This window comes from Amphiura filiformis, chromosome 2, assembly GCF_039555335.1.
Source record: "Amphiura filiformis chromosome 2, Afil_fr2py, whole genome shotgun sequence".
In the NCBI taxonomy this organism is placed as follows: Eukaryota; Metazoa; Echinodermata; class Ophiuroidea; order Amphilepidida; family Amphiuridae; genus Amphiura; species Amphiura filiformis.
The window spans coordinates 11138260-11151545 of record NC_092629.1 but is presented as its reverse complement, the minus strand read 5'-3'; the positions used below and the strand labels follow the sequence as shown (position 1 = coordinate 11151545).

The 13286-nt window shown below is 38.9% G+C and overlaps 1 protein-coding gene across 1 annotated transcript in view; it reads right to left on the bottom strand.

The window, feature by feature from the left end:
• The window catches only part of LOC140145878 (cyclin-G-associated kinase-like), a 53375-nt gene extending 42538 nt beyond the window's left edge, over positions 1-10837 (bottom strand). The window contains 2 exon segments of the mRNA XM_072167575.1: positions 10610-10686; positions 10688-10837. Of these exon segments, the coding sequence (XP_072023676.1) occupies positions 10610-10686; positions 10688-10737 (127 nt within the window). The 5' untranslated portion in view covers positions 10738-10837.
• Positions 10838-13286: the final 2449 nt, after the last annotated feature.

Genomic DNA, 13286 nt, shown 5'->3' with positions numbered 1-13286 from the left:
CTCCAGAGCATCCAAGTCATTCTGTAAAATTGAGGTGTCGGTCTGGTTTGTGATTGGTGTATAGATGAGACAATCGTCAGCGAATAATCTGGCTTTTGAAGTGAGTTTGTTTGGTAAATCATTAATGTAATGTAAAAGAGCAGGGAACCAATGACTGTGCCCTGGGGGACACCTGACGTCACGGATGTTGTCCCATTAAACTTTCTGAGTTTTGTAAGAGAAAATTCTTAATCCAAGAGAGATGGCGCCGGTGATTCCATAATAATTTAATTTGGCGATTAGACGACGGTGTGGCACTTTGTCGAATGCCTTACTGGCCCTTAGTAAAATCTAGTATGGTGCAGGCCTCCAAAAACTGGGGAACAGCGTTCCCAGAAAGTACATGTACTTTCGGCGACTTTGGAGAACCACTATACTAGACCTATTATGACATTTCAGGATCATTCACAGTTAATTTGAAAAAAAGAAAAAAAAATCAGAAAAAAATTACAAAAAAATTACAGTTTGTTATCCTGTATGCAAACCATTAACTAATGTTTACCTCTTCATCTATCTCATATTATAGATGCATTGGTTTTCCATGCATTTATAATAATTATGTGATAAATGAAGAGGTAAACACAAGTTAATGGTTTGCATATTAAGGATAACAAACTGTAATTTTTTCATAATTTTTTTCCAATTTTTTTTTCAAATTAACTGTGAATAATCCTAGCCCTCAGAATAGGTCCAGTGGTTCTTCAAAGTAGCAGAAAATGTTAAAAATAAAAAAATAAATCGTTTTTACCAACATTCGATCCGATACTGATATCGAAAATATTGGGCCGATACGATATCCGATCCAATAATCGGTTGAGCCCTAGATGTGATTATATCAATCGGGTTATGCTACAGGCGTTTTATTTATAGACTTAAAGAAAGCATTTGATATTGTAAATCATGATATTCTGATCAGGAAACTTAAACAATATGGGGTATACAGGCATTGAGTTTTGCAATGTGACAGGTGTGCTGTAAATCGCACGCCTGGATAACCCGAGGTGTGCTTTTAGGTGTGCTGCAAATCGCACACCTAAATAAACCAAGGTGTGCTTTTTTCAAAACTGGTGTATGACTATGATTTCATTTTCAGCTAAAACTTAGCAATTGTGACAACATACATGTACTTTTTTTAAATGGCCATGGTAAAAGCTCTGGGGTAATGAATGGTGTACAATGTATACTGCATAGATGTCCCTGGACTTTGGACTTATTGCTAGTGTCATTTGTAATTTTTTTTTTTTTTTTTATTATTTTTTTTTGGATTTAGAATGTCCCTAGAATGTCCCTGGAACTTTAGAATGTCCCTGGAATTTTTTTAATTTAAAAAAAAATTACAAAGATTTTAAAAATTATAAATTCTTGTTTAAAATAGGCAAATTTGTAAATTATGTTCACATAATAATCTATGAATGATTTTAAAATGCATTTGTTTTGTATGCTTCTTTACTTCATAAATAGGTTGTAATGTGAACATCAATTATAAATTTGCCTATTTTGAACATGAATTTATAATTTTTTAAATCTTTTGTAATTTTTTTTCAAGTTTTAAAAAAAAATTAAAAATATTTCAGGGACATTTTTAAGTTCCAGGGACATTCTAAATAAAAATAAAACTTAAAAAAAAAAAAAAAAAAAAAAAAAATTAAAAAAAATTATTTTTTTTTTTTTTTTTTTTTTTAGGTGTGCTGAAAAATCGCACCCTCGGCGTATTTTCAGGCGTGCGGGTATCAATCCCTGGGTATATGGGGATGAATTATTATGGTTTAAATCATACTTTATAAACAACACAAACTGTTAATGTTAACTCAACTTTTTCTGACTTTAGGCCAATTGATATTGGTATTCCTCAGGGCTCAATTTTAGGTCCTTTACTGTTTATCATTTTTGTTAACTGTTTACCTAATGCTGTGTCTGAATGTAAAACTGTAATGTATGCACTATGCAGATGATATCTTTAATGTGTAAAGCTAAAAATGAATCTGATCTTAAAATTCAAATGGAGTCATGTCTAAGTAGGGTAGCTAAATGGTTCAACGTAAACAAACTCACTTTAAATGTTGAAAAGACTAAGTTTATGATCTTTGCTTTGGTACAAACAAAATGCTTGAAAAGTTCAACAATGTACATAACAACAATGATATTGTTGAAAGAGTAGATGAGTTTAAATATCTATGTGTGAAATTTGATAGCAAGCTGTCTTGGTCAGCTCATGTCGATAATGTTAGTAAAACTATTTCCAAAAGAACTGACATAATAAAATGTATAAAATATTTCCTTCCATAAAAAACCACTGTAATGTTATCCAATGCTCTTGTTATTCCCCACTTTGATTATAAGCATGGTCTGGTCAAATTTTAGTGTAGAGTAGGGCCTACCATAATAGGCTTCAGGTACTTCATAATAATTTAGCTAGAATAATTCTCTCAGCAGATATAAGGACACCAAACCAACTAATGATTTAATGAATACATTGCAATGGCATAATACTCTATTCATAACCTCATTAATAAACGCGATGCGTGCGATCCAATCATATTTTATTATTTGCGAAAACGCGAACGCAAATTGAGGTCATTAATATCTCACAATTGACCGCAAAATGCGTAATTGTTCCAATGTCGCGCACAATTGACTTCTGCGTGCGCTGTATTGTAAAGCGTCCAACAAACCAGCGCCAAGGCTGGCTGCCGATTTGGATTATGCGCTACCATATTTGCACAGATTGTGATACGCACTTTTGTTATTGGTCGTTCTGTTTTAGCCTGATCGATTTTTGGCAAGGGAAGATGTAAAAATCACCTATTTTTATAAACTTTTGAGCAAAATTTTGTGTTATTTTGTAAGGTGAAGAGATTAAAGTGACGGTTATAAATGAGGTTTTTCACAATGCCCTCCAAATAACCGATGCGCAGTTATTAACCTCTAATTAATGACTGTTTTCAAATGTTTAAAGAATGAATCCATCATACTTATCTTCTCAATTTGATTTTGTTCATGATAACCATAATCATATAACTAGAAATCATACTTCTAATACATTGATTGCACAGCAGCTAAAGGGAGTATCCCATCATGCATTGCAGTATATCTGCTTGCTCCATAGCAAATATATACAAAATATAAATAGGAGCCACTTAGATATTGAGAGCTATGGATAGATTCACTATACTTTAGAGATCATATTTTTTCAAACAAAAAGTCTAATAAGCTCCCCTGATATAAGCGAGTAATTGAAAGTTGAAGTGAGGGATTTTGTGTACACTTTCTATGGCACAAACAGTTTTATTATGGTACTGCAGAGCATGATGGGATACACCAATCAGCTGCTGTGCATTGATTGTACCAAAATTGAAATCAAATTCAGGTCAACATACTATTCACGTCAGGGCAGCCTATGCATGGAATTCTTTGCCACCGACAGTAAGAGCTCAGATGGAAAATATGACTTTAGGCCAATTTCAGTCAAAAATTAAAGAAATTTAGGTCTGTCTTTATCTACATTTTGCTCATTTGCTTGCTTGATTTTTGTATAAATATAATTATTGTATTTCTGTATTTTGAATCATGGTATTTATAATTATCTTGTAGCTGATACCATTATACTTATTTGTAATATTGTAAATACATTGTTTACTGTACTTTGTAAATATTGTGTATCGTAATATATTTTGTTGCTATAACATGTAGGCCTATACAATGAGGGCCTGCTTGAAAAGCAGTGCTTGTCACTGAAGCAGTATAACCCTCAATAAAGAAAGAATAAATAAATAAATAAAAATATACTATACTACGACAAAAAACTTACAAAATTGTTGGAAATTTGTGAGTTTTGACAGTAATACTTTGAAATTTTAAGTTGTTTTTTTGTGAAAAAGGGTGTAAATTTTTATAGAAAACTGTTCCAAAATAAGGTTCAGATTGCACGAGAGAGCATCTAAACTAGAGTGGCAATTTTTCTGTGATTTAAAACACCGAATTCCGAGATTTTACGTGCATGGTTTTATGTACTAAATTCCATGATTTTCTGTGATGTAATTTCAATTCCGTGTTCACATTCGGTGTAAAATGAAGTTACTTGCATTTTCTTTCTAGTTGTTTAGTCTGATATCTTTGAAGACGGACTTCATTGTCATTAAACCTTACATCTCATTATTTTTCTTCATTTTATTTTCTCAAGGAAAAAACATGTTTTCCGTGAATTTCTGTGTTTTCCGTTTTTTTTCTTAATTCTGTGAATTTGTCCGTTTTTTCCGTAACACGGAAAACTTGCCACTCTAATCTAAACCCTAAGAGCTTCCAGGGCCCTTAAGCGGGCCCTGGACCCCGGCAGTCAGGACTTCGCGCCGCTTGTGATGTCCGCTACGTGCACACAGGGGTAGCATTAAGGCCCGAAAGTTGGGGGTTGCTTTCCCGTGTTTTTCACTCCCGAGCTTGCAGAAAATCCAAATACATGGAGTAAAAATTAAATCTCGGGGGTGAAAAATATTTTGCAGTGTAGTCAGGGGTAGGAGTAAGATCCAAAAGTAGAGGGTCAGAGTTCACCCCGAGCTGGCACATTCCCAATATATGGAGGGTGAAAATTTTATAAGGGGTTATTCACCCCCAGTCGGGGGTTAACGCTACCCCTGCGTGCACATAGGCCAATTTCAGTTATTTCACAGAAAATTTCCCAGACAGCAGAAAATTTTCTGGAGGCCTGGTATGGCGGCATCAACCTTCCGTTTACCATCAAGTTCCTTTGCAATCATGGATCAATTTAGACTCTGTAGACCTCTTTGCTTGGCCTTACGACAAATGGGCGATTATTTCGGCACTGCTATTTAATAGCGTGGTCATGGTCGTGCATCTGGTGACATGTATTTTCAATGTTATTTGCAAGTATTTTGTATACGATGATAACACCATGCACCTCCCCCCCCCAGCTTGTTCACATAGCGGTTCCGTTGTCCCACTGGCAGGGTTCCGTTAAGGTTTTTAAAATGTCGTCCGAGTGACGCAAGTTTGCTGACAAGGTTGCAAAAACTTGCGTCCAGACAGATCTTTGTGCGTCCATCTGAAATTCATGATACACACGTACCCCGGGTCTACACCTCATCAAATGTTGATTGTTTTAAAAAATAAAATAAAAGTGCATTTTCGCCGTTATATTCCATCTCCATTCGCTATGATATTTTCTCTCATTTCTGTGTCAATTTTGGTCCGAAACGTGGTCAGAAAACAGCTGCAAAAACATGCACAAAGTCTTGTCAATCTTTAGCAAATTTTCGTACCGCATTTCTCTTTTAAAATTAACCTGTCGTTGATGCTTTAAAGCTAAAACACGCGCTGTCACAAATAATACAAAGAAAGGTTATCATTTGGATTTTGTCTTTAAAATTGCTTTTATTCATCGTAACAATAATACTAATAAAGGAAACGTAGATAATTTATGAGAAAATAAATTTAAAACATTAAAAACAGTATATTGTCAGATTGTGATTTAATAAATAAACATCAACCGCACATTAGCGGCACATCGTCAGTCCAGCATGCTTGCTTGTAAACAAATCAATCAGGGCTTCCCCATCAAACAGCGATTGTTACGGAAAGCATGCAAAAAGTGAACGATTTCCTGACGTTGCAGAACTTTACAAATATTGCAAAATTTACTTCAATTCTTAGACTTAGCAGGTGGGTCAAAATTTTGGGGCTTTTATTATCTTAAAAATATAAAAGAATAAAAATTTCTTATTCTTATCATCAATTAATGATTAAACTTTGAAGTTTTGTCTGCGTCCACATGCATGTGACATGGACGCAAGCCACGCAAAATACTTGATTAGCCATGTGATTTAAATTATGTAAACTTGCGTCCAAATTTGTAAAATACGCGTCTGGACGCAATGACGTATACCTGATCTCATGTACCAATACCTTGTGTATTGGTACATGATTCAGCGGTATACTTCAGCAATAGCGAATAAGTGGTCGTTTTTACTCTTTTCAAAACGTCACATGTACACCAAATACAGCCCCGAAATGGTCTACTTTTAGCGTGCCTTAACTCCGAAACAGTTTAGTCAAAGTTAAAATGCGATCCCCAACCCTTTGCTTACCTTGGACGAATTTGCAGTATTTTCCGCTAGCTCCGTGTTGAAAAATGTCCGGTACTTGCCCGGTACAAACATAGAAATGGCCACATTTGCTTCAGTCCTGGTATGAATATTTCTTCCGTAATCCAATGGTTCCAACGTGGGCATCACGATGATAGTCTCCTACACAACCAGATTGTGTCGGCCTGACGCTTCGTCGATCCTAAAAGTGAGGACAGCGTGAGCTCTTACCTGCGTAAAAGTCTGTTCGACAAAGGCAATAAGGATGATTGACAGCGCCGTTCATTGGGCGGAGCCATTATATTACGTCATGACAGCAGACAGGTTGCGCTGTTCTCTGACCTTGACTGTTAAATCACGTAGACATACCGTGACCTGGGTACACGATACAAAGCTGGGGGATGCGATTGCGGCCGCCATTTTGACACGCGGTATCTACTCTTCAGAAAAAGTACTTTTGGTGACGTTTTATATCAAACAATTTTCGATAACGGATTTCTACTAGGATTTCAATTTTTATTAATGAAGGTGCATGTAGTTTTGAGGAATAACACGGGATGTTTGAGTTTTATTTCAACTGGTGGTGTAGGAAGGTGAGTGAATTCGTGAATGAGGCCGGGATTGAGGTTTCGTTGTTTCAACGATCCGATAGTAGGATCTAAACGTAGGCTAAAATGTCTAATGACGCCATGTTTACATGAAAACATTAGCTGTTGCGAGGTCAGTGTCGTTGAATTCGTTACCTAAATTCCTTTCAGGATATTCTGATTTCACTTATTTATGATGTGTACGAAAATTCACCATATAAACTCAAAAGTGTGAATGCAAGCTGTTATTGCTGACAATAGAAACATTGTTGCAAGGTCATTAAAAACAGGTATGTATTACAGACGTACTTTGGCCGAAACGAGATACAGGCCAGTTAGGCAGTCTAGCAATGACGCACACTAACATGACTATAAACGGGAAGCCTGCCCACTGGCCTACTTCTAAACGTAGATTGCATGGCGATCGAGTGTTATCGTCAGAGCACCTCGCCTACCCCCAAAAAATAAAATAAAAAAATCATTGTTGGACGTTAGTATTAGATCCCTGCCTGCGCAGCTGCGCTGCCTAAGACCTGTACTGGCATTTAGTGATAATTTCGTATGTACACATTCACGATTTGCCCAATGCAATGGTAAATTAAAACTATAAAGTACACATAAAGTTGTTTTCTTAAAACTTCCGTGGTCGTGCCTGTGCGTATCGCGTACACGAGCGTAAATGCAAAAGCAATAAACAATCACGCTGATTCAAGTGATTGGCTGATCAACGACAACGCACTTGACAACAAGCCGGCTGACCCCATTGGTAGGTATGTGAGCATTCCTTACCTGAGCATGCGCAATATTCAGCCTCTCTCAGCATAGGGGAAATCGCTAGACTGCTGCCCTCAGTCGTCAACCGTCTGGATTGACGACTGAGAAAACTACGTGGAAAAAAAGTGACGGATTTTGCAACAGGATTCCTGTGGCATAGAGCATGCGCAGTTGTGTCCAAATTGACCTTTTGACCGAGTTTGTTGTTTTTAGAAGTTCAGAGCGCGATCTTCTCACAGCGGCGCGGTACAGCGACGCGGTACGCGGGCGCCGCTAGTCAATCGCGCTACGGCGCACAACTGAAGTCGCATTGAATAGTTTTCAGAAGTCCGTCATGATATTGGCTGTAAGATAATCAGTCGTCACTACGAAGCATACACAGTACATGCGAAGTGTAGACGGCTGATTGGAATTAGTCTAGGAAATCGCGCACCTGGCGCCATTTTGGAAATTCATTACCGGTAGTAAATTTTACGGCGATGTTTTTGAAAATATTTTTTTTGGGAATTAGATCGAGTTAGAAACAGTTCCAAAGCTTACAAGGCCAAGTCAAAAGGTTAAACTTGATCATAACCCGGAAGAGGTCAGATGATTCGCACGTGGTCGCGGCAAATTTTGGCGACTTTCTAGTGGGTTTGAAAGTGACGATTTCGATCTAATTTTTTTCGGAAATTACTCTCCAAATATCTAAATAACGGAATTGAGCGGTAAGTTAAATGGAGCACGCGGTGAATAAAGGTATTTTTTTGTACATAAAAATGTTTGGTTTGATGAGATTTGATGGATGCCTTGCGCAAAAAGTGAGTGAACTGGGGACTTTGTGTAGTACGAATTCGGCGACTTTTGCCAGTGAGTGAACATGTTTAACCCGGCATGGTTTGCGTATACTAATTGAATGGGCTCATGCTGTGAATGCTGGGATAGATTCTCATTCTGTGCCGACTATGAGTCGGGGGAAGAAGCAAATTTGGACCTTTCCTATTCCTATCCCACCATGCATAGCGCTAGCAGATTTTTGCTATGATAGATGCTGAATGACTGGGGTGGGCACATCGGGTATGATGGCCGGGGGGTGGGGGGGGACACAGGCCCTTTTTTGGCCATTTTCCTATTTGATTTTCTAAATGTTCAAATTGATGGGGGGCGTACTCCTATGACGCCACGTCATGGGGGGGTAACTTGAGCAGGAGTGACCCCATTCTGATGATCAAGTGAACTGGCCCTCGAGTTTCCGCAATGATCTTCGGAATAGGGAGCATGCGCCAGCCAGTGCTCCAAAGGGTGCCTGCTCAAAGACAAAACTTAAAGCTGGGGGGAAGGGGTAGGGGGGTTCATACTTGAGCAGGAGTGACCCCATTCTGATGATCAAGTGAACTGGCCCTCGAGTTTCCGCAATGATCTTCGGAATAGGGAGCATGCGCCAGCCAGTGCTCCAAAGGGTGCCTGCTCAAAGACAAAACTTAAGCTGGGGGAAGGGGGCGGGGGGTTCATACTTGAGCAGGAGTGACCCCATTCTGATGATCATAAGTGAACTGGCCCTCGAGTTTCCGCAATGATCTTCGGAATAGGGAGTATGCGCCAGCCAGTGCTCCAAAGGGTGCCTGCTCAAAGACAGAGATCGGAAGAGCGGCGTGTAGGGAAAGAGGGTTCATACTTGAGCAGGAGTGACCCCATTCTGATGATCATAAGTGAACTGGCCCTCGAGTTTCCGCAATGATCTTCGGAATAGGGAGTATGCGCCAGCCAGTGCTCCAAAGGGTGCCTGCTCAAAGACAAAACTTAAGCTGGGGAAGGGGGCAATGGGGTTCATACTTGAGCAGGAGTGACCCCATTCTGATGATCAAGTGAACTGGCCCTTGAGTTTCCGCAATGGTCTTCGGAATAGGGAGCATGCGCCAGCCAGTGCTCCAAAGGGTGCCTGCTCAAAAACATTTTCCTGGGGGGGGGGGTGAATGCATCAGCTAGTGCTTATAATAATTAATTACCCCCCCCCTTGTATCAGTGAAAAGGTGCACTCGGGTGGGCAGTATAGAAACCGTGAGTTTTTCAATGACAAAACAAAATAAGACACTTGAACACAAATTTCAGTTTTTCTTTATTTTTGCATGATGTTGGCCCTCTCTGTGGTTTCCCAGGGACTGCCTTTTGAGGAGAGCGAGAGCAATCACTCTCTACTGCTCTTTAATTTAATGCTCTCCTGCAAATTCCAAAAGACAGTCCCTGGTTACCATCCTCTGTCAAAGCTGGAATCTGCATCAGAAAACAGAAATAAAACAAAATGTTACTCATACATGTTCATTTGTATATTAGGGGATATCATTTTCATGGAAGGGGCTCCCAATTACAAAAAGTCAGCATCAATAAAATTATGCACCCCCTATTTCGGCAACAAAATTTTATGACCCCCTCCCCACCACCCACTGATACACCTTAGGGCCTATGTACCCCATGAAGAGGCTAAAATTGTATTCAGTCTTTTTGAATAAGATAAACACACTATCTGTGGTCATCTTGAGACTGCCTACATTTTGGTCATCAAAATTGTATGACCCCCTATTTTTCTTTCCAAAAAAAGGACCCCGACCCCTGTGTATATTTGGGACCCCCCCTTCCAAGGAAAATGATCCAGGCCCTTATGTTCACATCAATACAAATTCAATCAATCTAGGATTACATTTACAGTTCAGTACCGGTAAATGACAAGTGCTTGTTTCTTAAAATTGTGTACTCACAATGCACAGTATAGGCCTATATTAACCATTTTAATATGTGCATGCACAAAAAGTTTGTACAGGAAATTGGCTGAAAAATTGAGACATTCAAATTAGCATATCTCCGCAACCACATGTCGTATGACATTCATTTATGCCTCATCAGTTTTTTTTCATTTAGCTCTTTAATATGAGATTACTTTGATGAGAATCAAAAAAAGTTCAAATTTTTTTGTATTATACCTACCATTGGTCTTCGGCGCGGCGCGTAGTAGGCGACCTTGTCACTTCTACGCGATCGCAATTCACCAGCGCGTACCCGGACCACGGAAGTTTAAAAAAACCAACTTTACTTGTACAGAATTGCAGAAAGTCAAAGTGTAACTGTATTCTGTAAGCTTACCTTCAGCAATCACTCGCTTGACCCGTAACTTTTCGTCTCCTAATTCCACCGTCTGCCCAACGAAATCATTGCCCTGTCCCTTGGCTACCACTCAGGTAGCCTAAGGCGGACCTGAACAAGTCAGACATATCCTTATTTTATTTCTAGAAAGTTCTACACTGATTTTCTCACTACATTTAGGAACGAAAATTCTCCATTGAAAATCCAATACACCTGCCCACTACAATAATTATGTCGGCGGATGACGTCATCGTTGACCTATGTACCAGGATAAGTTCTGCAAAACATATTCTACGCATTAATGACATAGGGAATCGTTGCGGGCAGGCTGCGGGAAAGAGAACGAAAATACTTAGGCTATTAGGTGTAAACGGGTATAGGACAGGCGCACAGTGGGAGGACAGGCGTGTGACAGGTGGATCCGTGAATCATAGGAACCGGGGGGCTTGAGAGCCCCTCAATAATTTTAGTGCGGGCTGGAATACCTTTCAGCCCCCCCCCCCCCCCCAATAATCATAGGTGGAGTTTAAAAAATTGTGATAAAATAGAGGGAAAATGGGTGTTTTTGACTTATATTTTTGCAAACTCTTCCCCTCGGGCACCACCACCGTGGGCCCACCAAATATTTTTCAAGTTTCACCCCCCCCCCTCCCAAAGCCACTGTTTAATGTGTCAAAAGAAAAAAAGAAGAAGAAAGAAAGCGAGAATTTCTATCATAGGTAAAAAAAAAGGAAGAAGCTGAAGGAAGCCCCTCACTGAAAAGCTCTGAAAATGCGTGACTTCAAACGCCAGGAGTTCAAACGTTCAATTTCAATTCAAGTTCATATAGTCACTTACTCTTTGCCGTGCGTCCCCATTATATATTTTATCCCTGAAAATTTATGGGGAACTCTGACTGTGTTGACTGTAATCAAGTGACTTTCTAACCACTGAACTGGAAAAAGTTTCTTATGCGTGAAATCCTAGAATAAAAAATATATATCTTTTCATCGCAAACACAAATTATATGTTTTGGACCTGGTGCGTCAAATTGTTGGAACTGTCGTTCATATGGGGGGGGTCATTCATAAAATCACCCCCCGACCTAATTAACCTCATACTGTCATGTTAAGCCTAAAATATGCAATAGTTTTATCCCAGTCCTGAGTCGATCGTGTCATAGGCTTAGGGGGGAGTGGTACTGAACTCGAGGGTAGCACACACAATGGCTGCTCTTGCGAATCATACTGCGCCCCAAACGGCCGCACCTTGCCTCTTCTTACCTGTAAGTTGTAGCGCCTAACTTATAGAGTTACAGGGTGTGCCCACATCATTCAACAAGCTATCTATGCACATCATCCTCATTCAACAAGCTTTCTACTGTTGATAGCAATAACTGCACATCATTCAATATAATAGCAATTAATGGAGACATCATTCAACGAGCTATCTCCTGCTGGTAGCAATGTATGCCCATCATTCAATAAGCTATGCACATCATTCAACAAGCGATCTACTGCTGATAGCAAATAACTGAAAGCTTTCCCATTGCTGATAGCAATAAATGCACATCATTCAACAAGATATATTGCTGCATAGCAATTAATGCATATCATTCAACAATTACAAGCTATCTGCTGCTGACAGCAATGTATGCACATCATTCAAAAAGCTATCTACTGCTGATAGCAATTAATGCTTACCATTCAACAAGCTTTCTACCATGTCTATCTACTGCTGATAGCAATTAATGCACATCATTCAACAAGCTATCTACTGCTGAAAGCAATATAATGCACATCATTCAACAAGCTATATCTATGATAGCAATTATGCACATCATTCAACAAGCTTTCTATACTGCTGACAGAAATAGGGCCTATATATGCCCATCATCATGATCATTCATCAAGCTATCTACTGCTGATAGCAATGTATGCATGCACATCATTCAACAAGCTCTAATGCTGATAGCAATTATGCACATCATTCAACAAGCTATCTTCTGCTGATAGCAATTAATGCACATCATTCAACAAGCTATCTACTGCAGATAGCAATAAATGCACATCATCAGATCATTCAACAAGTTATCTACTGCTGATAGCAATTATGCACATCATTCAACAAGCTTTCAACTGCTGACAGAAATAGGGCCTATATGCCCATCATCATGATCATTCATCAAGCTATATACTGCTGACAGAAATATAAGGACATCATTTAATAAGCTATGCACATCATTCAACAAGATTTCTACTGCTGACAGCAATAGGGCCTATAATGCACATCATCATGATCATTCATCAAACTATCTACTGCTGACAGCAATATTATGCACATCATTCAACAAGCTATCTACTGCTGATAGCAATGTATGCACATCATTCAACAAGCTATCTACTGCTGATAGCAATTACGCACATCATTCAATAAACTATCTACTGCTGATAGCAATTATGCATACCATTCAACAAGCTATCTACTGCCGATAGCAATAATTGATGCACATAATTCAACAAGCTATCTTCTGCTGATAGCAATTGATGCACATCATTCAACAAACTATCTTCTGCTGATAGCAATTATGACATCATTCAACCAGCTATCTTCTGCTGATAGCAATATATGCACATCATTCAATAAGCTATCTACTGCTGATAGCAATTAATGCACATCATTCAACAAGCTATCTACT